Raw genomic sequence first — 27,012 nt, 5'->3', positions numbered from 1 at the left:
GATTGATTCCTATGTATGAAAAACAAAAAATACATGGAAAGCCCATATACAACCTGGTTTCCAACAGTTTGATCAATTCATATTTGTTTTTAATTTTGTTGTAATGACACAACTGCTTCCTTTTTCAAGAATTTGGAAGATGCTTCTCTCATCAAACAAAAAAGGAAGTGAGTACACTGAAATAAAGTTAGAAAAAGGGAATTATGCTTCCTGCTTACAAGACAATCTCATTCTGCACAGAGAAATGACAGCTTCATGGTAGCTGGTAAAAAAATAATGGACATGTTTTACTTTGGTTTTTGGTCAGACTTGTACACAGACTACTTTTTCTTAAAGCCACCAACATTTAAGTTGTCTGGTTTATACTAAACTACCTTAACAAACAAACAGTGTTTGCAAAATTCGAGGGTGTTCTTCCAATGTATATAGCTGCCAAGTTTGAAGGAAAGTAAAGAGAAAGCTAGTAAACTATGCAAGAATTGAGACGTGGGATTTTGTTTATGATGAGAATAGTTCCATCAATGTCACATATGATAACCTGACAGCACAAGCAAATAGTGTTTGCTCTAGATTTGACAGCAAAAGTCGTTAGCAAATTGCAAAGGAAACTGGAAAAGGATTGACAGTAGGCACCATTAAGCATTTTGATCAATGGTCGTCGGCCCATTGATGTCAAACAGATGCTTGTTGAAGAGAGCCATGCCTGATACATATGAGCAGATTATAGTTAAGTCATATGTCCAATTAATAAATTCAACGTAAAGACGGATTTGAAGCAGCTGTAGTAAATACTGGGCATGCTAGAAAAGAGGTGGGAGGCATTGAAAGTCTTCATATGCATCAACTTTATTAAAGAGTGGATTTTCTCAAACTACTATTGAAAATCTTATATGTATTTTCATGTTAGATTCTCCAAAGTTGTGATAGTAAAATGACTAATGATTCCACCCATGAAACAATGATGGGAAAGTGGGAGAAGGACGACATGGGAAGAGAGAGAGAAAGTAGGGTGAGAGAAAAAGTGTAAGGAGGATTGCTTATAAGATTCCTGGGCTCTGCTTTTGCAATATGCATACATATATATATATGTATGTATATATATAAAGTAGTATTTCTTTCCCTGCTGAAGCTTTTGTCTGATTCTAGTTTTCCTTGGAATTGAAACACTTGAAAGTTGAAAGCAATGAATTGTGCCTGTTTCCTGCTGTTGATGATAATGAAAAGCTTCTCAAACTGAAAAATAATTCGATGCCTGTCCCAGTTTCAAGTCCCATTACCACATCTGACACTGTTCCTTTTCCCTCTTGGTTTATTTTGAGGTCTTCTCTTTTCTGGACATGTTAGAGGAGTGGTTGCTTTGAAATATTTCACAAATGATTTCAGTTGACAAACTTCGAAATTGCCAATGTCATATGGAGGACAAGATGGGGGGGGGGCGGAATTATGTATGCAGATATTAAAATAAAAAAGATGACAGGCATATTAAGGCAAAGCTACCAGGGGCCAAAAACACTTTCTTCAATCCCACTGCGATCGCACTTTTTATCATTTCCCACTGCGCAATTTGCACCTAATTTACAGATTTTGGTTTTAGTCTTGCATCCTTCAACACTTTTACATTCTCAATCCAGGGTCTGCAATTAGCACTACAAACCAGTAATTGAAGCTGCAGTGTAATTATAAGTAAATGTACGAACCCTTCATCTGATGGAGTGAAAAAGGGCGCAACTCTTTTTGCTTTCTTTGCATATACATAAATCACATCAGAAGCAAAATCTCGAAATTGATTACAAATTCGACAATTGAGCGCCATTGGTGTAATTCTATTATCATTGGTACCAAACATCAGACCACCCTGAGGCATCCTCAATGAAAACAATAACAAATGATTCAGGTGTGCAGTCTCCCTCTAATCACCAGGACCACAAAAACTTTACTATGGATGAAATATGCCAGGACTCGGTTGCCCTACATTGATTTAACACTTGAGTGACCAAATTGCCTCCACCCACAGAGCATATGCCAGCTATGACTAACAGGGCAGGTTTGCTGGTGCATCCCATGATTCAGACTCATTGAGTTGAGATTTTCTAAGCATCAATGAGAGGCTACAAAATTATAGAAACGCCCCATCACTTGTCAGAATAATTTAATGTCACTTTGAAGTTACCATGTACAGAGGAGGCCATACTTGGACAGCCGAAAGTATTCCCCTGTCACAACCCCCAGGCCAAACTATCAATCAAATCCTGGCATAGCGAACTGCGAAGCAAAACTTTCTACTCGCATTCTAAGTTCCACAATCTCTTTGTTGTTTTCAAGCCCCTTAAGGAACGACTTTGGTAGTTTCCCATGTTCTCTCTGCACAGAACTTGCAATCTGAGCAGCTCTAAGTAGAAATTCTGCCATCATCTCAAAGTCAGCCTCAAGACAGCCTCTAGATGTCATTGCAGGTGTACCTGGGAATAAACATGAAAAAGGTATCACTAGTGCACGAAAACCACTTATAACACTCACTATAACCAATTCATCTACTTAACATAAAGAGTCATTTGATGTTCACATACCAATCCTTACGCCTCCAGGGGTGATATTGCCATTGTCATCAAAAATTGTAACTTTATTGAGGGTGATGTGACAGAACTCACAGACCTTCTCAAAGTTTTTACCTATACATTGCAGAGCATCAGAAGCAGAATGTGATATTAACTAACACATACAGCAAATCAAACATGAATCCACACATTTTAAGCAAAGTAATGGAAGAAGAACTTGAAATACCAATGCCTTACCAAACAAGCAGAAAGAAAAGCAAGTCAAAGAGACAACTAAGGAGGTCATTTACACAAACCAACCACAGAGACAACCAATAAGATGATCACATTTCAATGCAAAAACCTAACATGGCAGCTTTTCAATTCCATATTCAAGTCACATAAAAGGCTCCATCATAGCAGCTAGTGTCAGAATTCAGTTCCCAAATCAGTTTCTAATCAATTACTGGGTGAACTTCTAGGAGCTAAACAGACATCAGATAATTCTGCAGAAAAGTACTGAATTAAAATACTAGAACTTATCCAACTTGCACAGTTCAGGCTTTAGGTCCTGATGTCAACTAGCAAGTAACAACCACAACGGATTGAAAGCCCAAATAGATTTTAAGTTCAATCTACATTCTAGATTCCTTCAGCTGTCTCAAAACAGAAAACTTTTAATGTTAAAATGCCTAGTTGGAGCCCTTGTCTACTAGTAATAACTTACTGAAACTTAGGGGGACGTATGGAAACATCAGACCGAAAGGTTCAAATTCCATGCAGACAAAAAAAGGAATAAAAAACAGCAAACATAATGGTGAGCAAAGCGAAGTACACTGTACACGCACTTCCATCAAGGTGATTTGTGCTTCACAATTAGAACTAGGCTAAAGTTCCTGAAACATAAACTCATTCCATGGCAGCTCATAAACCCAGTAACACAAACACAATTGTTTTCTTCATATGCTCAAGAGAAAAAAAAATCCTATCGGAATGAATAGTTATGCTCAACTTAAGAAAAAGATTTTTGCAAGTCCAAGGAAAACAGAATATTAAAACCAAGTTGTTAAGTATAAGACCATCAAATCCCAAACTGTATTCAGCTCACACCACAAATCAATACAGACCTATACTGTTAAGTAAAGTAATTGCAGTAACATGGCATGCACAGGCTACATGCTCCATCCTTTAAACTTTATTTCCATTTCTATTGTTGTATTGAATGCTTCTCAGGACTGTTTAAACCCTATTCTACTTCCCCCAGTAACTTACTCCTGTCATAATCACATTTCTCCCATTTTTTATAGAAGCAAACTTTATCACTTGCTGGTCAAAGCATAACTCTTTTCCATCTCGTCGGACATAAATTAACATAAACCAAAGAGATAAAAATAAAGTATCAACTGCCAAATCATAATCTCTAGGACGCATCACATGGTATCAGCATGTAAAAGGGAAAGGGACAGCAAAGTAAAGTAATGTGCCTGTCAATCCAAAATTTCTTAGATCCCAAAGCAACAGATGGTTATCAGTGCCCCCAGTGACCAGCCGGCAATTTCTTCTCAGCAAAGCTGATGCTAAAGCCTTAGCATTTTTCTTGACTTGCTGCATATATGTCTTGTATTCAGGAGCAGCCACTTGTTTCAATGCTATAGCCAAAGCCGCAATGTGATTATTGTGTGGGCCACCTTGCAGTGCCGGAAAAACAGCAAAGTTGATCTTTTCCTCAAAATCATATCTATCACTTCCATCCCCTTGACTCAAAAGCATGCCTCTCTTCTTTGGCTTTGGTCCCTTCCTGTAGAAAATGATTCCTCCTCTAGGACCTCGAAGACTTTTATGAGTAGTGGAGGTAATAATATCACAATATTCAAAAGGACTGGCACACTCCTGCATTCGAATTATGTATGTAGTTAATAGACAAATCCAACTGCCCTAGAGGAGAAACAACATTGACGGAATAAGAATTAAAATATAGGCAGACATTACGACAGTGTAGGCAAGCAGGCATGTCTGATCAATTTTCTGTCACCAAATTTTTTAATAAGCTAACAGAATGTTACATTTTTGCATAACGCTCAAATGTTTAAGATGAAAAAAAGATATTAAAATGTATTACCATACTATGACTACGTATGCTGGAATCATGTTGAATTTTAATCATCTAAGGACACTTATTTTGCACATTAAAATTGATAGACTGTAGCACTATGGAAAAGAAGCAGCTTGCCAACAAAAGAATGTTTTAGTTACACAGTGCACACTGTTATTTGTCGTCAAGGACTGAAAATAATGCGAGTAAAACTCAAGTGGCTTTAAACTTCAATGACATTGAAAATGACTCCCCTAGAATAATTACATACATTCTGAGATTATTCAAGTAAATGCAAGAACAAATTAAGTGCTCATCAGCTGGACTGTAGCAGAATGTAAAATATTTGAATTCGATAAGTGATTAAGTACCACGCACGAAATAAACAGAATAAAGCACAGAACCCTTCAGATAAAAGAACCATACATCCCAAAGTTAGTGGTTTAACTGAACAAGACAATTCCACGGATGACATCCTGTGGAAAATGTAGCTTAAGATACCAATTAAGTAACCAAGGTTGCATGTGGTGCAGGAGAGATGCTCTATAAGCTAAATTCATTACTTCATCTGAAAAATATGATAGCCTAATGTAATCACCAAAGAACAGATATTTCTGTCACATCTGCTAAATTCAGTTTCCATTACACGAGTACCATGTCAAAGAAAACAAGCCATATTAACCAACATGTATGGCATGCTATAATTCAAACAGAAAGGTAAAGAAGACAATGACTCAATACTCAAGTGCAAGATCAGAAAATATAATACATAAATCAAGGTTAAGTTAGACGAATGCCCCCATATCAGGTTTCCAATGAACAATGGAGCAGATACTGATACTCTCTGGACTTCAGAGTTGGAAGAATAAAAAATGTAAGATTTGAGCACTTTAATGATATGGATGGATATGAAACACAGTTCGAATATAAAAAAATTAAAAGCAAAAATAACAAAAAGTTGAAGCACAATGACATCAATACTAACTCATATATTTGCACAAATAGTTTCACCTTGGCAGCAATAAGACCACTGGTTTGAGCCATGTCACATAGCAAAACTGCACCGCATTTATCTGCTATTTGTCTAAATCTTGCATAGTCCCACTCCCGTGGATAGGAACTCCCACCACAAATCAATATCTTCGGGCGGAAATCAAGCGCCCTCTCCTCAAGCTTATCATAGTCCACATACCCAGTTTGTGGGTTTACCTTATATGGTAGACTCTCGAAAAATATCGAGGCCCCAGACACTTTCCTCCCATTAGGCAAATAACATCCATGACTTGTGTTCCCTCCAGAGGGTGTGTCTAACCCCATTATTCTATCCCCTGGTAATAAAAGCCCTGTATAGACAGCAAAATTCGCAGAAGTACAAGAATAAGGTTGAACATTCACGCCCCAACTTTCCGGATCAAGACCAAAAGCAGCCAAAGCTCGCTCACAACAGAGAGTTTCAATCTCATCAATGTACTGATTCCCACCATAGTATCGCGCACCAGGCATCCCTTCAGAGTATTTGTTAGTCAAGTGGCTTCCCAATGCCTCCATCACAGCTCTGCACACAAAATTCTCGGAGGCAATCAATTCAATCCCTTTAAACTGCCTCTGCTTCTCCTTTTCCATAATTTTGAAAATATCGGGATCAGCATTTTGCAAGCTCTGATTCCCCCACGCCCTGACTGCACTCCTGCGCGATTCCATCTCGTTGGAAGACAACCTAAATCCCTTTGAAGAGGAAGACGATGTCGACGTAGAGGAGGCTGAATCGCTTTCGCGCTTCCTCTTCAAAGTCATGGAGTGCCCCAAAATTCGAAACTCCTCAAAATCTTTCTCCTCATCTCTATCCTTATTCTCACTGGAAATTTTCTCGGCTGGGTGATTTTGACTCTCTGTTTGCTGGTCCAGCAATTGGAGTGGAATAGATGGCAAGGGATTCATTGGGTCTCGAACCCTCGACTCGATTTGAAAGGAAATTGAATCATCGGCAATTTTGGAGCCCCTGTCAGTATTCAAGGGCGCCGCTGCAACGTGAGATAAAAACCCTAAAGATAGACCACTATTCCCAGGCGGTTGAGTCAAATCCATTTATACAACCCAAATTTCTGGCTTCCTTATCGCCTCCAATAGAACAGAAAGAAAACCCTAAACACCCCCAGGAAGCCAAAAAAATCAAGAATATTGACAGCGGAAAGATGAACACAGACAACGGCCGCCGGAGTAACAATAAAAACAAGCACCTGCTGGGGCAGTCATCACGGCAGCGGAGAGAGAAACTCCTATGGAGAACAAATTATAATAAAGAACGGGCATTTTTTATAATTATATATATATAAAAAAAAAAAAGCTCTTGAATGTAGAAGCACTGAACGTGCCTCGGAAATGGAGAATTGGAACAACGAAAATTGATAGTAATAATAATAATTTTTTATTGAAGAAAATATTAGGAAAAGAGAAGGGAGATTTTATACGAGGAGAAGGAGAAGGCGAAGGCGTTTGACGAGAATGAATGAATCCGTGGACGTGTTTTTGAGCAGCTAAGATGAGATTTCGACCATTCGATCATTTCCTCTTCTCCTATATTATATTATTTTAAGAACGGCCCAGAATTAGGCCTATTGGGCTTCCTTGTCAGCCGATTACACCCCTGCCCCATTAATGCCGCATCGATCTTATGGTCTAAAATTGCATAGCGCTTTCTTAAAATTTATTATAACCAGTTGTCGTTGCACACGGTTCATGCAAATCTATAATAAATTATAGTATGAGATAAAAAAAAATTTATAGAAAACATAGTAAAATGATAAAAAAGAAATGTGGGTGATAGATTGATTGACTGCCTCCATTATGTTGTTGCTAGCAAATACCACTATTTTTAGTTTTGGATCTTCCGGATCTAATTGTAGGTGTAGTGAAAATATGAAAGCTTGCAAGAAAAATAAATATGAAAAATATGAGAGAACAAAAATTAATCGTAATAAAATTTATTAAAATTATGCAAGTTTATGAGGCAAAAAATATAGAGAAAAATGAAATAGTGGATTGAAAAAAAAAATTATAAATATAAAATAATTAAAAAATATTAAAATTACTGTTATGAATAATTTTATTTGAAAGCATAAAATGAATGAAATAATAAGATAGAATAACAAAAAATTAGTACGATTAATAAAGTTTCTTTTATAATAGTATAGATCATAAATACCCCTTCACTCCCTTGTTTAAATAATTATAAATATTCTTTAAAATTAACAATTATTTAATAAATACTTCTCATAACAATTCATTGTGGAAAGGTATTTATTAAACAATCATTAATTTTAAAAATATTTATAATTATTCAAACAACAAAGAAATATTTATAATTTATAACAAAACTGAGAAAAGCTGATTGCTATTTATTCTTTATTTTATTTCTGAAAATAACTGAACCTTTGTAAGGTTCAATAAAACTATGAGTTGACGTTCCTTCTTTTCCCAATAGTTTTTGATGGATTTTTCTTAGATGGTGAAGTCAAATGCTGCCTTCTACTCTGGAGACCTTAGTAAGGTTACATAATATAGGAGATCGTGGTGAGCAGCTCAAAGTCCGAAATTTCCCTGTCAATGGTAAGGTTAGGAGAGGGTACTGGGTAGGCTGCAAGAACTCATACAATAATGAAGATATGGTTAGCAAAATCAGAAACATAAACGTACAACAAATACTTCCATACAATAATTTATTGACATCTATACACGAGCAAAGATTTGCTAATATCCGAGAATACTTGTGCAGTGATCGGATTTTTCCTTAGCAACCATAGCAACAGATCGACACTCATTTGTACAAAGTGATCCTAACAACAATATACCAAATTGGTAAAGATGCTCTTTGTAATTTTCTACAGAGTTATATACACACCAGACATCTAAATGACAACTTGCCAATTTGGTTGACCAGGCGATGCGTGGTGTGAACCAGAGTAACATATACATTCAACACTGATGCAGAGGCACGACTAATCTCAGGCGATACTTTTAATCGTGCCCTGCCTGGTTGTCAACTAACTCTCTAACATTTCTTAGACGCCTTCGACGGAGATACAGGCCAACCAGATACAAGATGAATGAGAGAGCGAAGGCAGAGTAATCAAACACATCTATGATGTTCCTACGACCTGTTGAACACAGTCGGAGTAAATTGCTCGGAATGAGAATTAAATACTTCACATGAATAACAAATAAAGAGAATAACAGAATGATTGCTCCAGAAATATTAAGCAACTAAAGAAGTGGATGATCAATGCCTTCTCCAATATCTCCATGCCTCTTGAAGATTGGAACCCAAGAAACTTTAACAACATATATGAAGGCATGCCATGCCGTTAAAAGGTAATTGTAATGGCGGCCTATGCTTTTGTGGTGAAAATTATTTGTAAAGAAAGTTGCAATCTAAGCATTATTAAAGTCGGTATTATTTGAAACCAAAAGTGAAAAGTGCGAAAAAGTTGAGTGGGAGTGTTTGTTGCTTATAGCTTTTGACTTAAATCGGCTAATTTGAGCAATTAAAAAGCACAAACTATAAATCAAACTATAAGCTGATAAATGCTTATTTTAAGCGTTTGTAAATATGCCTTAAATTCCACCCCATCATCTTATTTTTCCAAATTTGGATGGTAGGAGTACTGCATCCCAGGCTGAAAATTCGTGAAGACTAAAGAATGCAGCTTGGCTTATACATCTTAATGTTTTTCTTCAGAAACAATTCACTATGTAGTCCGAGGGGAGTACCTATTCGGAGGAAATCAAAGGGGACGAAAGAGTAGAGTATTCCAAGGAACAACTGCAAAATAGAGAAAATCCAAAATTGACATTAGCAAAAGAGACAATGAATCGACAACCAAAAGCCATCAAATCCAGAGCAGATAAGTATCCATTATACAAGGAGCTGACAGAACATATGCATCAAATTTTAGAAAAATAACACGGAAAAATGTTTAGATAACCGCAAATTCCTGTCTGCACGTTAGAAGATGTTGTATATGAATTTACCATCCAGTTGCTGTCCTCTGAATAGAATTTTTCTAATTAGACTTTCCAGGTATATTATCATTTTGAGGAATCCTATATGAGCCTCAGAATTTTCCTAATATGCTGTCTACAGGATAATTATCCAAGCATACATCTCATTAGATATAGGAAACTCATGGCTATTATGGTATTGGCCAAAAAGCCGTTTACAGAGTTGAAGTCATTTCCATATTTCTGAACGTCCCCTGGTCATTAGTGGGCAGCCTAACTTTCAGTTGATAATCATTAGGTTTATTTCACGCGGGAACATCATAATTGAAAAATGCAACTAAGATGCCACATGACTGCCACTCTTACCACTTGAAAATCCGATTCTTGTGTTATCGCATGATTCCCATCAAGTATGAGAGATAAACATAAAATATGTTGCTTGTCTCGAAAGTTACATAAATTTTAATAAAACAAATCTTCAAGAAACACATGCGAATCGAGGCATTACAGCTCATACAAATTTACAAACTAACTACTGCAAGTAATATAAATCAACAAATAGTATTTTTTCAAACCACATGGCCAGCGAAACATAAGAATGATACTTACAGCAAATTGCAGAAAAACTGACATGTTATAAACATGGTAGAAGTCTAACCTAAAGAGTACTGTAATATAGATAGAAAGTATCATCAATGAGACAATTATAAACCAGCAAAAAATTCACAATAGTGCATAATTTAATAGTTCAAATAGACGCATTGCTAACATGATCCTTTTATGTGATTAAACATTCATGACCCTATGTATATCCACGGAGAGTTAAAATTTAGTTGTGGCGCATTGAGTTCCTGGTTGTAAATCTAGCGAATATTTACATCTCCAATTTTCATTTATTTGTATCCAATAAACACCTTAAAACAGGGGAAGCAAACAGAAGTTTGGCGAAATAAATAAGAAACACCAATCCATCATGGGGAAGCAGTGAACTGCCACTTTATCTACATGCCCCAGCAAAATGTGAATATGAACCACTACAAGACTTTGACTAAGATAAATTTGACTGAGTGTCTGAATTAACATTGACTTATATAGTGTCAGATCTAATTGCATTGAAAAGTATTCACTTCTTTTTTCAGAGATTTCAAATTGGAAACAATAGTGTTGGTGGAGCACCATGCTCTTGCAAACAAGAAAAGCTTATCAAGTTATGCTTAATGATTTGATGAAGGCTATTAATGAGAATCAATGTTCAAAACATCAAGAATTGTAGTTACAGTGAGAATCTATCTGCAAATGCGAATGAATGGGGATTGCATTCGGATATTCACAAACTATTGGCATCTTAACTTCGAAACGATGAAGCAAACATCTTAATTTGAATACGAAAAAGCAGATGATTTTTGTGATGCAAAGCGAGTCTCAGCAACAACAAAGAAATTTCTACATAGAAGTCAATCCCTGAATAGCTAGATAATACATGGACAAATGCATCTAAGGAAAAGCGCCATTGAGAAAACAAAAGCCAATATGAGTGCATCATATGCTAACATCAACTGTTAATTTTCTCTTACTAGAAGATTTTGCAGGACAAGAAGAGCCACAAAAAGTTCTGGCAGGAAAATACTTCCTAACATCCCCCATTAATGTCATTCAAAGAGAGTAATACTTGGGGAAAAAAAAAACACAACCTCAAAACAACAACGATAAGATTCTTTCCACTTCTTCTACCGATTGCTTCTGCTTGAAGAGAGAATTTTCTAGAAGCAATTGACTAACAAGAACCACTAATTATATAGGACAAAATATTGACCACCGAAACAGTATGGTCTTGTAGAAGAAACATACATGAAAATGATTCATGAAAGAGAGGTCAGTATTTCCTTCCCTTTCTATTTTCCCCAACAGTTAGATGAACTTAACTGCAATTACTCGCATCTCATGGAGATAAACGCCAGGCCTGTCAGGATTCAGCATCTCATAGCACATTCTCTTTATGTACAATGGAATAGCAAGAAATTTCTGTCAAAACAGATGGAAAAGAGAAGTCAAAGATCTCATATAGGATTGCATAGTATGAGGTTTAATAAAAAATCTATGACATCAAGATTATCGTTGATCATGTGAAAGCTGAAAAAACTCCTTCCTGTTGGAGGAGGCAGGGGGGTTTAGTTACATTCTACTGTAGAGACAACTTCAATACAATGCTTTTGTTTACCAAAACGATCAAGGCCTGACTCATTAATTCAGCGTCAACACAAAGGATTGTGGGACACTGTTAAAGGTTGTATAGAGCAAATTTCAGAACAGCAATAACCACAGTATGTGCCAATTCATTAGTGGTTATGGAATAGCACGTAATATCTTTTAAGTATGATATAAATAAACATCAACTAAGGCTGTCATCCACTTGGGTTATTGTTTCTTCACCATATTCCATTTTCTTACCTCTCAAAGAATATGTGAACTTGCTAATGACACCGATTTAAATATTATCAAAGAAGAATCCCACATTCAGAAATAAGGTTGAGCTTGTGACTATCAGCAACAATTATACATTCAATTTTTTTTAGCTTCTTCAAGGTCCTTACTTAGTCTTAAACTGATCAGGCCTAATCTGATGTAGAAATCTGAGTATAAGCAATAAATGAGAGGAAATCTAAGCACATCCTATGACATTATTATTTATAACAATGTCAACCATGCCAATGAAAAATGAGCGTCATCTTTTAATGTTTCTAGTCGTATGTAGTCCAGGTAATTTTTTATCCCAACTCATCTGATTCCACCATATCACAAGAACAGGATAAACTAAAAAGAATATGAACTAAAAGGAATCTCCACAATGCATCAACCTACCAGCATAAATCCAGAAATGCCACCGACAAATAAGCGGTTATAGCGGCCAACATTCTGTAAAACTTTAGTAGTCTCCACTTCACGTCTTTGATGCAATGATGCCTGAGGCATCAATTTAGTTATGAGCTGCGAGCACATAGGACACTTGCATGGCTGCATTGAAGTATTAAAGTTCCAGTACTGCAGAATACAGCTTCCTGTAGGAGACACAAAACAATTATGATAAAGAAAAAACAGGAAGGATAACAACAGCAACAATTTTAACAAAGCAGAAAACCAGCATTTACAGAAGGGATGTTCTGACTCTTATAATAGTATTTCTTATCAGAGCTAATTAAACCAGTAAACTTCTCGTGCAGTTCAACCAGAAAAGTGTACCAGAACTTTAATTAATCTGTGTTTCTGGAGCTAAGGAGTTGCACAAAGGATCTTAGCTCCTCCTATTCTCAATAAAAGAAGATGATGCTAGTTGAGTAAGCTATTGATTAGGTAAGGTCGAAGATGCAAATCAAAGGCCTCTAAGAATAACAAAACATAAGAATAGGTTTATTAAAGATTATCACAAACTCCTTTTGCAGACACTTTTATAATACCACACTCAAGAAAAGCAAACAGACAGACTCTCACCAGAGAAACTATTCACATTGAAGAATTAATTAAAAGTTTTGCAAAAGGAAACTGCAGGACTTTCAGAATATTTTAGTTAACAATACAGAGTGCACACCGCAGAACTTTCACAAGCCCCCCTCCGTCTCACTCACACATCTTGAATGCTCAGCCTCATTCACCAATAGTAAAACAATCTAAATTATGACTTGTTTTTTTCAAAATCTTTCTGAGGATATTACACATGCAGACGCCATTACCAAGCTCTGTTTGATCATAAAGGCACATAATGAGAACAGCCCTTAAACAGATACTTAAAAATCTTAACAGCAAAAATTAAGTCTTGTCATTTTTTTTTTACAACCCAAATAAGAAAAATCTCACCGCAGTACCAGTGACCACAAGGCGCCCGGCACGGAACGTCAAAACCCCCGAAGCAAATAGGGCATACGTCATCAGTGGGTGGCTCCTCCATCAACGCCCTTCTCCTCTCCCCCTCACCAGACGTCGTCGGGGTTGACGTCGGATCGGCCTCACCATCTGCAGTTCCCGCAACTGTTTCTCTCTCGATAGAGGCCTCCGTTTCCTCCGTGGCCGGCGCTTCTCCTCCCCCACTCGTCTCCCCGACGCGGAGATCATCGGCTTCCGGATTCGGATTGATATCCCGGCTGCCAGAGAAGAAAATCCAGGATTTCATTTTTCCCTGACGAAAATTTACTTCTCATTTGTCGGTGAATTTGAATGAAACGGTGTGATCATATTCGCAATGTGCGTGCATTGATTGTGACGAACACGAGGGTTTCACGAATCTTCGCAAGGCATTATTTACATAATTCTTGTCATTACTTCACGAGGGTAGAAAAGCAATTTAGTATAATTTGGGGGTATAACTCAAGTTTCAAGCAACCTCAGCTAATTCAATTTCTTTTTTAATTATTAATATCACATATTAAAATAATATTTTATCTACTGAAACTCATTTATATTATTTTTTATGAACAAATGGCAGCCCAATGTTCTGGCCTTGGATTTTAATAAAAAGGACAATCAAAACTCCTTTGATAAGTTAATCATATTTATCCAATCCATTTATAGATCTTTTTTAGGTTAAAATATTTTTTTTGTTAATGAATTATATATTCATTTTTATACGAGTCATTTGGTTAGAATATATTCGTTCATTATAATAAAACAGTTGAGAATAAATATAAAATTCTATTTAGTATTTTTGTTAATATTAATAAATTTTAACTAACATTTATTTCTGACATAAAAACAAATATTGATAATACTAAACTAATTTTTCAATCATTAAAACTATATATATATATATATATATATACATATATATATATACACGTCAAGGAGGGAGAGTTATCCCTTACCTTAATAAAACCATCAACTATCTTTTTTTCCTTGATTTAGATTATCGTTTGAACACTGATTCAATCGATCAAAACCATCAAAGTGGTCTTAAGATCGTCAAAATGATGAAAGACGAAACTTTATCGAAATTATTACATATATTTGTAATATTATTATATATAAATCTTTATAATTTCAAAAATTATATTTAATATTCATAAAATTTAATTTCCTTTAAGAGACAAATCATTTTATGTCAATATTAAATAAAAGTTCGCTAATATTATTAAAAGAATTTGATAATAAGTTATATTTACATTCAACTGATTATTTAAAAATCAAATAAATCTTTTTAACGATCAAATTAGGCTTGCACATGTTCACACAGTATATGTAATGAAAATATCATCACCTTTTATAAGATTAATTGAGTGGAAAAGATTTGTTTTGAAATATATGAGCAATAGCAACAGAATGGGCCAAAATTCTACTATTTACATTAAACTTACAACCTCAGCACCAGCTAATTGCAATTCATACATCTAGATACAAGTCAAATGTTAAAAACTAGCTAAGGTGGGGTGGCAAATCTAAAGCAGCCCTTACGACCGAGCAGCGATGCAGCCGGCCGCTCAACCATCCCAAGTTTGCATGGCTGCAAAACGTCTTGCGCGATATCTGAGCACGTATCTGTACCCCATACCAATGAAAAAGAGACTGATGACTAGCACGCTTGCACCCACATCGAACGTTCTCTGGATCCCGAGACCACCTGTGTGGAAAGCAACAACGTTCGCTCAGAGCGACAACTCCCACTTACGTCCGCTAGCCCAGATGTTGGTTTTGGGTATATGGAGTGTCGTAACCAGTAGAAATTACAGTGAAAAAAGTTGAATGTGAAGGAAATGTACCGGTAGGTATGAACTCGTATTCCCCTCTTTCGTAGATCAAGGCCAGAAACAACTGCAAGTGACAGAAATGGAAAACCGGCATCAGCACTCCTCGGATGGAAAGAGGTGTCATGCATGAAACAACACTATCTGCAGCATTATGTATTTGCGACCTTTATAAAGTAAGAAACCTATGCCCAACTACCTTAAGTATAAGCAAAACAGGTCGTACAAGGAAAACAGAAGACAAAAACAAGCAAAGTAGTGCTACGATTCAATCAAACCACAGCCAGCAATCAATCTTACCCCAAGAAGGCGCATAATGTAGTAGGTGCATCTCAAGCCATCAGGATCTATTAGGACTCTAAATACCCTCCCCATGAACAGTGGCAATGCTAGTAATCTCTGCCAAATATGAGCCCAAATCATCATCACATCCATGCACTACAATACACTGTTCCTAAACTTATAAGAAAGAAAGGATCGCAGAAGTCAAAGATAGAATTTTAAATACATAAGCCTAACGTATTTACATGGAAAGCGCCAAGCAGTCCGCTGATGTAGAGGCCATTATACTGGTGGACCTTTTTAAGGACCTCAACAATATCATCTGGCGGTTGGATGAGCTGAGACGTTTCTGGTTTCAAGTTAACTATCCGGCAAGAGCACAAGGGACACTTGCATGGTTTAATCGATGATCGGAACAACCAGAACTGCAAGATGCAGCTCGCTGAAAAATAGACAGAGACATATTATTAGAACAGAAAAAACCATAACAGAATCACTACAAGTGAAGTTGAAACTATTGCGTTCTCAAATTATCAATACAAACACCTCAAATTCACACAGCTGCATCTAAAATCACCTACACACCCATCCTAAAATGAAAGATGTGGAGAAAGTACATGATAGCAAGTAAGACATCTAAAATCACCTACAGACTCATAATGAAAGATGTGGAGAAAATACATGATAACAAGTAAGACATCGTCGTTACGTCCATGAACCATAAGGTAGCAAGACGAGCAGACTCGTGGCTGGGGGCTCGGGGAACAGACAACTTCGAGAAAGTTTTCAAGCAAGACATGGTAGTAGGCGATCCATTAAACTTGCATAGAGAGCAATTCCAGTAACAGAACCGGAAAAAACTCAAACCAAGCTCCAAACAACGATGCGAGAAGTTGACTAAAATCCCATGAATTGGTTGCTAGGAACAAGAAACTAATACATTGATTTTGTCAATCGAATTTATAACCCCATCATTGAAATTCAACAGAGACATGCCTAGGAGGACTTCATTAACTGATCAATCATTAGTCCAACAATAAAAACCTGAAAGTTAACGTAAATACAAGAAACAATGGAAGGCCCAGAAGAAGATTCTTGGAAACAACTCTAAGCCAAAATCTTCACATATATGTATATTATGACAAGAAAAGGCATGAAAGATTGAGAGCCTCCAAAGAAGAAGTGAAGCAACAAGAACTTGCCACAGAACCAGTGACCACAATTCGATCTGCAGGGGATGATGAACCTGTCAAAGCAGATGGGGCACACATCATCAACCGGAGGGATATCTTTGTTGAACCCTCCAACTCTATCATCAATCTCCTCCTCAATCCCATTTCCACTCCCACCTCCCACATGCTCTTCTTCATCATTAGAGTTGTCATCTTCCATCTCCGGATGAAATCTTTTTCCACAAAGAATGTCATTTTCCATTTTCATTTCCATCTCTTGATGGGCTTTTCTTGAAACAAGATTCTGGGTTGCTCTCCCCTCATTCCCAAGCAAAACCATTACTATGATCTTGTTGTGTTTTCTTTCTCTTTGCTTCTCCCACACAAACAAACAGAGCTGAAATTCCAACCGACCAAGGAAGAGTAAAGAAGAGATCAAAAATTAATGTGGGATTGATGCGTGATTTGTCAGTTAGCGACTGAAGGCGGCAATTCACCGCAGAATGGTTTCCACTAATGGAGCAACGGTGCTGACACGTTGCATACTATGGAATTTTGGTCCCACGTGAGTTGAGATTTTTCTTTCTCTTAATTGTTCGGATAGGATCACTAGATACTCGCATTCTTTCTATTTTTAATGTTATCTTTTCTTTTTTTTTTGTTTCAAAAACAAAGATATTGTTGTTTGGTTTCTATAAGACTATATCATTTGCCAATTTTTTGGATAATTCTAATTTGGTTTGATTTTTTTTCATTTTAAATAAATTGTATAATGAGTGAATAATATTCATTTATGTAAGCAATACATAATTTGAAATAGGTCAATCACTTTTTTTTGCAATTTGTTGAATTTGAGTTAAATTAGGACTTAAAAAGTATTATGTCAAATGATCAAGCAGTGTTTTTCACAGTATGATTGTATAATTTTAGTCTCCTTTCTTATATGTTATACGATGGATCATGTTGTGCAACATTTTTATGTTCTCCAATTACGATAATTTTAATATTCTTTTTAATAATTGAACTAAAGACGTAAAAAATTATAAAATTAAGGATCAAAATTATAGCACAAAATTATATAAGACCAAAAATAAATGATGTTTTATCCAACAATTAACTCTCATTACGTACGTTATCCTTGGGTTTCATTCAAATTTTGCATGGAATTGCACAAAGAATAATTTTTTTACTATGAGTTATAATTTTATATTTTGTTTATTTCTTTGATAATTACATCAATCCAACATCATATTTTTCTATTTTTGTTACAATAACATTCATCGAGCATCAAATTTTTTAAAAGTCTTTTTAAGTTTTTTAAGAATTAAAATTTCAACAAGAATAACATTGTCCATCCAAGGATTAATTATGCCACATATCAAAAGTGTATCCAGAGTTTCTCAAATAGGGTATTTATATAGTATTAAGTCTTAAAGTAGCTTGATTTAATTTATCCAAAAGAATAACTTGACATTTTTGGCATACAAAGTTGTAATGAAAAATACCACCAGTTTTATACATTGGTAAATACCAGTTACCACATGCTTGTTCCCATCAGCCTAAGGATTTTACACTTTGGAAAATCTAATCCCCTGAAGAAAAATAATATTGACAATAAACAAACACAACATTTTCCCCCCAAGAAGAAACCTTCTAAAACCAATATGACATCAACTACGAACCTCATTTTCTGAGGTTGACCATGAAGGTAGAACTCTTCCACCACTACCCTGATCAACTTCACTAACTTCGACATCAAATAAGTTGTCATCAAAGTTTATATCCTCAAATTGGTCGTCGATAACAACACATGCATGATCAGTTGAATTGGATGTTTGGCTCTGCTTCTTAGTTAACCTTTTCTTGGTCCGGCCAGTGCTCTCAGTGAAGTCATCCTCATTGGAGCCGTTAGTGGCATGTCTTCTCCTCTTTGAATCGGTGCTATCGTTGCTGCTGCTGCTGTTTTTGTCTTTGTAATAGTCCCGGATTGTAGCTTCGATGGTTTCCAGTATACGATCTCCATATTTGGTAATCTTTGCCCTGAAACGATTGTATTGTCAGCTAAGATGTCTGATGGATGTTGGAAGGTTATAAGTTTGAAGATTTCATATGAGGCTCTCAAATGACTTACTTGCCGATACCATTAATCTCGAGAAGTTCGTCTTTATTTCTGGGTATTCTCTTACTGATCTGCTGTAATGTAGCATTTCTAAGCAGGACGAGACAAACAGCAAGAAAGTTAAGTCATTGCAGAATTCCCAAATGTAATGAAACTTTGAGAATAAAAGTTAATCAAGTCGATGAAGTATGAGAAATAAGAGATTAATCATACCCAAAAATGTGATATGCCATCACCCCTTCTCCAGCTTCCTTGACAAGAACAGTTCTAAGCATTCGCAATGACGAATATAGTTTGGCTGAAAGGTTCTGTGTGGGCAGGAACGAGAAAGTAAATAGTTGCACATCTACTTGAGGATGGTTTTCAATTAAACCACCAATGTAAAAACGGGCTGACTAAAAACTCATGAATGTACCAAATCCACTTCAGAGTGCGGTTGTTGGGCTGGTTCAGCCATCTGTGCAGGGTTTTGCTTTTGTGATGTTAGTGAGCCTTTTGCTGGAGTGGCTTCCGACCGACCTGATTTAGATGCTTTAACAGAAGAAGGGAATCTGAGGGTAATTTCCAAAAAAAGGTGGGGTCAGTATAATTCAAGACAGAGCCAAAAGGCAAATCAATACGAGAGGAACCACCTGTTTCAAATCACAACAATGATGAATAATTGTTGATGAAAGAACTGTGACAAGGTTGTTCTACAGAATGACATAACAGGAATAGTTGTCATTTTGGCTTATTACATGAAAATTAATCAGATGAAACAAATACAGAAACTCGTGGAAGAAGCTAATGGACGACAACCATCTATAGGCAACTAGGTATGCAGAGCACAGACTCCCTGCAGAAAGTTCGGCAAACTAAATAATGGCTTGCAATTAGAAATGTCACTAGAAGTTTATCTTACTGGCCCATCGAAGATGTATAAGCAACTACATAGGTGAACAAGTATCTGACTTGCTAACGGCATGTGACACTTGATTTTGTGGCAAAAAGACTCACACCAAAAGGAAGAGCAATTGCATCTTATAATTCTAAAACAACATAACCTTAATTTAATAATCTGGCCACCAGCGAAGAGATTGTAAGCCTTGGATTCATTCACCTGAGATAAAAGGCCATGCGAAAAGGGAACTCTTAAATACAGAAATATAGATATAAAAGATGAGACTCATGAGAGGTAGAGAGAAAGGGAAAGGAGAGAGACAGAAACAAAGAGAGTGAGAGATGTAAAGGCAATCTATTCCAAGAGACAGAGCTTCAAGAAAAAAACTTTTATACCTTCACCACTGATGATACTGATCCATATATGTCACTCTTCTTTACATCCTCAACAAGAATGTCTTCAATGACCAGATGACGGAGTACACGAGATGCTTCACCCTTGGCCAAATGTTTTCCAGCTGCATGCAAACTCAAAGTCTCATGCCTGTGTTTCTTGACCTGAGGTTTTAATGATAACAGCGTCAAATAAATTGCCTAAGACATGACAAAGATATGAAAACACTTCAGATCATCAGGACATACGAATTGGCTTAAGGAGCCTCTGTAGACCTCCAAGAGATGGGCAGTCGAAAACTGCTGTCTTGTTATCTTTACCAATTCAACCTGTATAGAGCATATCGCATATTGTTTTGTTCAAACTGTAAATAGACCGAACTGACATCATACATCCAATAAAATATTAAAAAAAGAATCAGAAAGTGATGAAGAACTGCAAATGTATATGCTATGTGATAGAAAGATAAGACAGCCTAAAAATGAAATCAAATCAGAAATCCTAACCAGTTGCTTGGCTATCTCAGTCACATCTTTCTCCACACAGCTTTGATTCTTCAAACAATTATCACATGTTTTCTGGCAGTTTAGAGAATCAAATTTTTCTCCAAAATGAATCAGCTGTAGGAGACGTCGACAATCAATATCATTTTCACAGTAGCTAACCTGAGAATCATTTGTTAAAAGATGTTAGCAATCTAGTAATAGTAATTCTAACAGGATGACGACAAAATACTCTGTAATACCATCCTTAGGAGATTCTCAGTGTTTGTCTCCAATAACCTCCCTGAGGGTGCCGTACTTCCACGATTATATCCAGATGCAAAGGGAGTTTGCTCACCTTGACTAATCATATGCTTTACACGAATCTGAAGAGAGAGAATATCCAAGTTCAAAGAGTGGCATTTGTCAGAACATGAATGTGTGCAAGAAATGCAGATAACTATCTTCACACAAACTAGGAAATGCCCACACTGAAAGAATAGAACAAAGAAAATTTTTATTGAAGGATGGAGAAAATAGCTTCCAGTTTTTGAACTCACGTAATCACTATAACTGTAGTACAGAACACAGGATGAAGGCTGACCATCCCTACCTGCACGGCCACACTCCTAAACAACAGAAGGTAATGCCAAACCATATTAGGGATACATCACAATCATCGTAATACAAACATTACTGAATATAACAATAGAAAAAGGAGGAACAACAATTCGCTCCACGGACTACCTGATGGTAGCCTTCAATGGATTTTGGAAGAGAATGGTGAATGACAAACCGAACATCAGGCTTATTGATACCTAAAATCACTGATGTCAGTACAAGTCAGTTATAAGCTCAAAGGCAAACGAGTAGCAAATTGTACCCATCCCGAATGCTACTGTTGCACATATTATGTTGATCTCATCCTTGCTCCACTGTTTCTGAATCATTGCACGCTGAGCAGAGTCCATGCTGCCATGGTAAAAGGCTGCTTTGTGTCCAAATTCCTGAAAAATGCATAAAATCATGACACTTCCAATATATTTTAAGGGTTTATACACCGTTTAGTGTTGCACAGAAGCATGCCATAAACCCAATAAACTTTAACTAGCCAAATTATGGCATCGCAAACTGAAACAACTATACTCAGAGATGAGATACAAATCATGTGAAATCCTGCAAAGATGATTTTTTCAACACTGAACCTGAAGGATTTTAACAAAATGATAGGATTAGGCAACACAATAGAATAGCTCAAGCAGGACTATCCATACAATGCTAAAAACTCAAGTGTAGAAATCCACGTTTATTTTGCACCAACACATTATTTGGTCTGCTAAACAGATGGGACATTGTGATGATGCACATATTGAAGAAGATCAAATGCATGGTAGAATGCCAAAAACAGGTATATTTATCCATCCTACCAATTTCAACGCCATTTCCATCTCTTCCTACTGCTCTCTTAACTTAATGAAGTCAATCAACTTTTCCTTTCAATGCCCTGAACAGGTTATCAGTTTCCAAGGCAACCCATGGGAGCATAGCAACTCAATAATCCATCATTAGAGAGATTAACACAGATCAGTTTGAGATGCCAAGGAAATTGACACTAGACTAAACAATATGGTATCATTGTTCTTTAGATTGTTATTTATTCCCATGTTTAAATTTATTTAATACCAGTATGTAACCTACCAACCATGCCACCCCCACAGCCACAAAAGCAGGGCCATCTTTTAAGTTGCATCATCTAAAAATAGATGGTAATCCAAGTGCAAAAGTTAACAGTTTTCATCTTCTTTAACTTAAGATTGATGACTTTCGTACAATGAGCTTATGAGCAGAGAGATAGAAATGCTCTATAAATTTCAGAATTATTTCATACAAGACCAGTGGGGTAATTCACATTGAATCACAACTGTGTCTTTACAATCCATTGAGTCAATAGGAACATCAAAGTAAATGGACAAACCTGTAACTTTTCAGCAACTTTTTCACAATCCATTCTAGAAAGACAGTAAATGATCCCACATTCATCGAAATGATTCTCTCTGATAAATTTGTCAATATCTTCTACACACTTCTTAGTCTTGGGAACAACAGAATATCTGCAATATTTGCAGCATAAGGAATTGCAATTCAAAGTGCTATAAATCTTAATTTAGCACTTACCTTAAGTTTGGACGATTAAAACTTTGCCTAAAAACAATGCAATTAACTAGACCAAGAGCTTGCACAACATCTTCCTTTACACTCATAGTAGCAGTAGCAGTTAAGGCCAACACAGGTATAGTCGGAAACTTTTGTTTCAATATACCAAGACCCTGCGCAGATATCACAACTAATTAATAAGAATATAAGATGAACCCAATCAATTCCAAAATGTTATCATGGGAATAGAATTTGTTCGGCAAAGAGGTAAACATGTCACAAAATATATATATATAACTTCCAGATTCTTTCTGAGTCCTATAAAACATGTCAAAATTGTTGAATTACTCATAATGTACAATTCATTGACCTTGCAGTCTGACAAGGCACTTGACTCAACTATGCAGATGAATAATTACAGCTTATCGGAAAGCAATTAAACATACAGAACCTGGTAATCCGGTCTAAAATCATGTCCCCATTGGCTGACACAATGAGCTTCATCAATGACAATCCGAGCAAGAGATTCACGAGCATGTAGTCTCTCCAACTGACGCAGTAGGGCATCACTTCTGCAGACACGGACCATTGATACTTAGTCATGTAAAATAGCAAAGAAATGCCTATTGCAAATATGGTCATCATAAAGGCATAAGCTTATGTTGGGAACTCCTGTAAGTCTCTCAAAAAGTTCAGGGAAATAACCAACAAATGCAGTACTTTAAGCAGTTAATGGATATCATAATGCAGATAATAGTCCTATCCTTCTTTAGAAGAAATAGAAGTAGCTTGACTTCAGAGTGACCTATCACTCTTGCAAACCAACAACAACAGACAGAATATTTCAAAAGCAGCCAAGGAAACTGAAAAAAGCCTAGAAACTACAGCTTGCACGATTATAAACTGTGAAACGCTTCAGACATATAAAAACACAAGCTCCAGGTTTAAATTTTCAAACTACATGTGTTTTAAAGTTTTCTTATTGATCTTGGTACAAGATGTGCTCCTTGTAGAGCAACAATAACATCAAATACAACTTATATAAATCAAACTAGAAAACTCAAAGAAGGTAATAAGTAATAAAGATAGTTGTGAAAATTACTAATAGACTTCTTTAAGAAATATAATTGGGAGGAACAAATGATTCAGGGAAAACTACTATCTGCATAAGTACAGCAGATAAAATGAGGGCTTCTGGCTCAAGTTGATTTGATTCAATCAACCACTGACTATTACAAATGCTTACATTAGTACAGCTCATTGGGACCTCACATTTCCACCATATATGGCACCATAAGAATACTTCCATTCCAGACAGAACATTAAGACCTTCATTGCTTCCGGGATCCAGCAAAGCCAAGGCTCTTATGCAGAAAAGACAAAGACGAAAGAGTCTAGGGTTCGAACCAAGTATCAGAAAACTCAGTCTAGACTCTAGTAACATAGTAACAAACTATATCTGAATTATATTTTACCTTGGATAAACTTCTGATACAGAGAATATAGTGACTCATGCATATGCGAAGCCACATCCTAAAAGAAAGTAAATTCATACAATTGGAAATACAAATGCACATCATGCAACATCCTTTGAGAACAGAAGGGGGAACACTAAAACGATGCAGGCAACATATTATCTCATAATATTTCTTCTTTTAAAGAATGTCATCATTCAAGTTATGCATGCACTCAAAAACAGGCCTTGCTTTTCCATAAACACCTAACCTCCAACCACTGAAAACACTCTTAGGTGAACAGGGACCATCCCTGTAACATCTGCAGTCCCTCTATAGTAATTTTAGAATAGCAATAGCAGTTAAAGGCACAAGCACCTTATGAGTTCACAAACTTCTGGTATCTGAACATACAGGACCAAATGTCGATTTACATGATTGTAATTTGAAGATGGACTTCTAGAAAATTTGGAAACCCTCTACTTACTTAGCAACTTTCTCTGGGGTTACATACAACAGTTTGTACTTGCAGTAATCTGAATTAAGCTCCCTGAGAATCTCCTGCTGCTCTGTCCACTCCATGTTGGCGCTTAGATAAGCAGCAGGTATATTTGCCTGGTTATTGTTGGACAGAAAGAAACACATGAATATGCCCGTCACCACAAGTTAATTAAATAAAAATCAACATATCACTTAACCAATGTGACGGGAAGATTACCTGCAGTAGATGCATTATTTGATCTTGGATAAGTGAAACAAGGGGTGAAATGACTAAAGTTATCCCAGGACATACAAGGGCAGGAAGCTACAAGAAACAAGCACCCATACCACGTCAAAAAGCCAGTTTATAGAATACCAAATAAACTTAAATTACAATTGGCACATAATAGAATTCCCACTCTATACCGACTGGTAAAGTAAAGTAGACAGGTACAAAAATCAACTTAAATTCAGCTCCAGGAGAAGTATATAAGTTCTGAGAACAAACAAACTAGAAATCAGAGTAACATGATCCCAAAGATGTAATGCAGCCCGATTTTGTCAAATTTGATTCACTACATACATCTGTTTCCCTGACCTCAAGGCCACATGTAAAGAATCAATATAAGAAATGTTAGGGCCACTTATGCCATTGGGGACTCAAGACCACCATACAATGTTTCGGTTTGTATCTATAAAGAACTTCACTAGTTCACTTCTTGTAAGATAAAATAGTGCGCATGCATATCATAACTGAGTACAAATGATTGACTATCCCCTCCAAGATGAAATTAAAGTGGCTTGCTGTAGATAAAACATTACTCCTGAGTGCACAAAGTTCCAGCTGATAGTAACTACAGATGATAGCAAAGGAAAACTGTGAAAATCATCAACATGAAGCTACATGCAATTTGAATGTTGTCATTTTCAGACTGGGTCTACACAAAACTTTCTGCTGAATAGGATAATAAGGTAAATGAGAAATTAGCAATTGTAACAATGCTTGCCCAAGTAACATCCAGCTGGAGCTAAGATGAGGAAAGTTAGAGAAATAACATAGCTCAGTAATGTTCTAAAGAGAGGACAAAATCAATGCTGCAGAAAGAGATTATTTAACCTGATAAGTCAGACTTTTTCCACCTCCAGTTGGCATTAAAACAAATACATCATATCCACTCATTGTAGCATTGATCACCTCTCTCTGGTTTGGGCGGAAGGAATGGTTGCCAAACACTTTTTTGTTGTTTGTCTGAAAGTCAAATAGATTTAAAGAAAAAAAAGTAAGAATACCAAGTAGTGGTACCTGAAATAAGAGTGTATGGAATAGAAACCTCTAGCTTCTTTGTCCAAGCAAATTCTCTACTACTCCACTTTTTGTCAGTTGAACCATCTATGTAATTGATCTCAATATACTTGGGGACATATGGTTCTCTCTCTAATGGGGCAGTTGAAACACTAAACCCATCAGTGGAATAACTTGACATGGATGACGAACCCCATCTATCCAACCCGCGCAGCTCATTGTTTGCTTGGAACTGGAAATCAAGCCTTGTGGGATCAATTCTAAATGGCACTGTTGGAGGGGTCTCATACTGAAACGCCATAGGAGTTGCTGTGGATGCAGAAAATTGTGAAATCTTTCTTTCCTCATGGACTGATGTAGTGTGAAGATATATCTCAAGTTGCTGAATTTGTTTCTTCAGCTGCTGCCTAACAAGTACGGGCAAATCATAAACTATAGATGATCTCACTAACATAAATGAAAGAAAAAGAAATGCAGCATGGTATACAATTATACATAAAGACAAAGAAGAGAAAAAAGGGTTGGGCTAACATATTAAAATTGTTCTAGACATGGTAGCCCCGAATAGTTGCATAATCCTTTTCCATCTGTATGTGAAATATTCTGATTTCAAAAGCTTAAGCAGGGAAACTATTAAATCACAGAAGTAAAGGCAACAGCTAAGAGAGATAAGCAAACCTTTCTTGACGAAGGATCTCTATTTTCTCCGAACTCATCTCATCTACATTGTCTATAAGATCATTTGATATGGCTATTAGAGTATCCTTCATGGCTTGCAGGTGCCCTGAAGCTTCAGGACAAAATCCTAGCTGCAACAGTATCAGATGTCAAGTACAAGACTTGGGCAGTAAGTCTGGATCATTACATGGTATAGATTATCTAAAAGATTACCTTACAGTTGTGACTACACATCAAGGACAATTCAGGAGGCAATTTCCTCAGC

At 36.4% G+C, this 27,012-nt stretch overlaps 4 protein-coding genes across 5 annotated transcripts in view; all 4 read right to left on the bottom strand.

Annotated features, from left to right (window-relative positions):
* On the bottom strand, positions 1,518-7,118 carry LOC105169124 (serine hydroxymethyltransferase 6). 2 transcript variants are annotated; one of them, XM_011089427.2, is made up of 5 exons: positions 5,638-7,118; positions 4,019-4,424; positions 2,568-2,669; positions 2,192-2,459; positions 1,518-2,108 (listed from the first exon to the last, which is right to left on the bottom strand). In XM_011089427.2, exons 1-4 carry the CDS (start codon positions 6,709-6,711, stop codon positions 2,239-2,241), a joined length of 1,803 nt encoding a protein of 600 aa, XP_011087729.1. In that variant the 5' UTR covers positions 6,712-7,118; the 3' UTR covers positions 1,518-2,108; positions 2,192-2,238. The 2 variants fall into 2 exon arrangements, with proteins under 2 accessions (XP_011087729.1, XP_011087728.1); XM_011089426.2 differs by having other exon boundaries at positions 1,518-2,459; positions 5,638-7,117.
* Positions 8,311-13,939, bottom strand: LOC105169123 (E3 ubiquitin-protein ligase RNF170). Its single transcript, XM_011089425.2, has 5 exons — positions 13,474-13,939; positions 12,484-12,680; positions 11,548-11,646; positions 9,394-9,445; positions 8,311-8,780 (listed from the first exon to the last, which is right to left on the bottom strand). The coding sequence occupies exons 1-5, from the start codon at positions 13,784-13,786 to the stop codon at positions 8,641-8,643; spliced, it is 801 nt and encodes a 266-aa protein (XP_011087727.1). The 5' UTR covers positions 13,787-13,939; the 3' UTR covers positions 8,311-8,640.
* On the bottom strand, positions 14,932-17,279 carry LOC105169122 (E3 ubiquitin-protein ligase RNF170-like). Its single transcript, XM_011089424.2, has 5 exons — positions 16,835-17,279; positions 15,878-16,074; positions 15,651-15,749; positions 15,366-15,417; positions 14,932-15,226 (listed from the first exon to the last, which is right to left on the bottom strand). Exons 1-5 carry the CDS (start codon positions 17,142-17,144, stop codon positions 15,087-15,089), a joined length of 798 nt encoding a protein of 265 aa, XP_011087726.1. The 5' UTR covers positions 17,145-17,279; the 3' UTR covers positions 14,932-15,086.
* The window catches only part of LOC105169121 (ATP-dependent DNA helicase Q-like 4A), a 13,066-nt gene continuing 4,339 nt past the window's right edge, over positions 18,286-27,012 (bottom strand). The window contains exons 7-27 of the mRNA XM_011089423.2: positions 26,961-27,007; positions 26,748-26,878; positions 26,098-26,476; positions 25,884-26,015; positions 25,005-25,091; positions 24,774-24,901; positions 23,284-23,404; positions 22,854-23,005; positions 22,654-22,789; positions 21,562-21,685; positions 21,426-21,496; positions 21,239-21,307; positions 20,942-21,064; positions 20,703-20,861; positions 20,445-20,525; positions 20,199-20,360; positions 19,967-20,022; positions 19,339-19,474; positions 19,137-19,231; positions 18,936-19,013; positions 18,286-18,844 (exon numbers count right to left, since the gene is read on the bottom strand). Of these exons, the coding sequence (XP_011087725.1) occupies positions 18,475-18,844; positions 18,936-19,013; positions 19,137-19,231; positions 19,339-19,474; positions 19,967-20,022; positions 20,199-20,360; positions 20,445-20,525; positions 20,703-20,861; positions 20,942-21,064; positions 21,239-21,307; positions 21,426-21,496; positions 21,562-21,685; positions 22,654-22,789; positions 22,854-23,005; positions 23,284-23,404; positions 24,774-24,901; positions 25,005-25,091; positions 25,884-26,015; positions 26,098-26,476; positions 26,748-26,878; positions 26,961-27,007 (2,837 nt within the window). The 3' untranslated portion in view covers positions 18,286-18,474. The remainder of the gene's footprint in view (positions 18,845-18,935; positions 19,014-19,136; positions 19,232-19,338; positions 19,475-19,966; positions 20,023-20,198; positions 20,361-20,444; positions 20,526-20,702; positions 20,862-20,941; positions 21,065-21,238; positions 21,308-21,425; positions 21,497-21,561; positions 21,686-22,653; positions 22,790-22,853; positions 23,006-23,283; positions 23,405-24,773; positions 24,902-25,004; positions 25,092-25,883; positions 26,016-26,097; positions 26,477-26,747; positions 26,879-26,960; positions 27,008-27,012) is intronic.

The sequence above is a fragment of the Sesamum indicum genome, linkage group LG8, assembly GCF_000512975.1.
Source record: "Sesamum indicum cultivar Zhongzhi No. 13 linkage group LG8, S_indicum_v1.0, whole genome shotgun sequence".
Classification (NCBI taxonomy): Eukaryota; Viridiplantae; Streptophyta; class Magnoliopsida; order Lamiales; family Pedaliaceae; genus Sesamum; species Sesamum indicum.
This window is presented reverse-complemented; position numbering and strand designations above follow the sequence as displayed.

Coding starts and splice junctions, on each gene's coding strand:
- LOC105169124 (XM_011089427.2), bottom strand. CDS start 6,711: ATGGATTTGACTCAACCGCCTGGGAATAGTGGTCTATCTTTAGGGTTT. Junction 4,425..5,637: donor GTGGTCTTATTGCTGCCAAG/GTGAAACTATTT, acceptor ATTCGAATGCAG/GAGTGTGCCAGTCCTTTTGA. Junction 2,670..4,018: donor AAGAAATTTTGGATTGACAG/GCACATTACTTT, acceptor TGCAATGTATAG/GTAAAAACTTTGAGAAGGTC.
- LOC105169123 (XM_011089425.2), bottom strand. CDS start 13,786: ATGAAATCCTGGATTTTCTTCTCTGGCAGCCGGGATATCAATCCGAAT. Junction 11,647..12,483: donor GCATTTCTGGATTTATGCTG/GTAGGTTGATGC, acceptor CTGTTTTGACAG/AAATTTCTTGCTATTCCATT. Junction 9,446..11,547: donor ATGAGATGCGAGTAATTGCA/GTTAAGTTCATC, acceptor TCTATTTTGCAG/TTGTTCCTTGGAATACTCTA.
- LOC105169122 (XM_011089424.2), bottom strand. CDS start 17,144: ATGGTTTTGCTTGGGAATGAGGGGAGAGCAACCCAGAATCTTGTTTCA. Junction 16,075..16,834: donor TTGTGGTCACTGGTTCTGTG/GCAAGTTCTTGT, acceptor TCTATTTTTCAG/CGAGCTGCATCTTGCAGTTC. Junction 15,227..15,365: donor ATACGAGTTCATACCTACCG/GTACATTTCCTT, acceptor CTTTCCACACAG/GTGGTCTCGGGATCCAGAGA.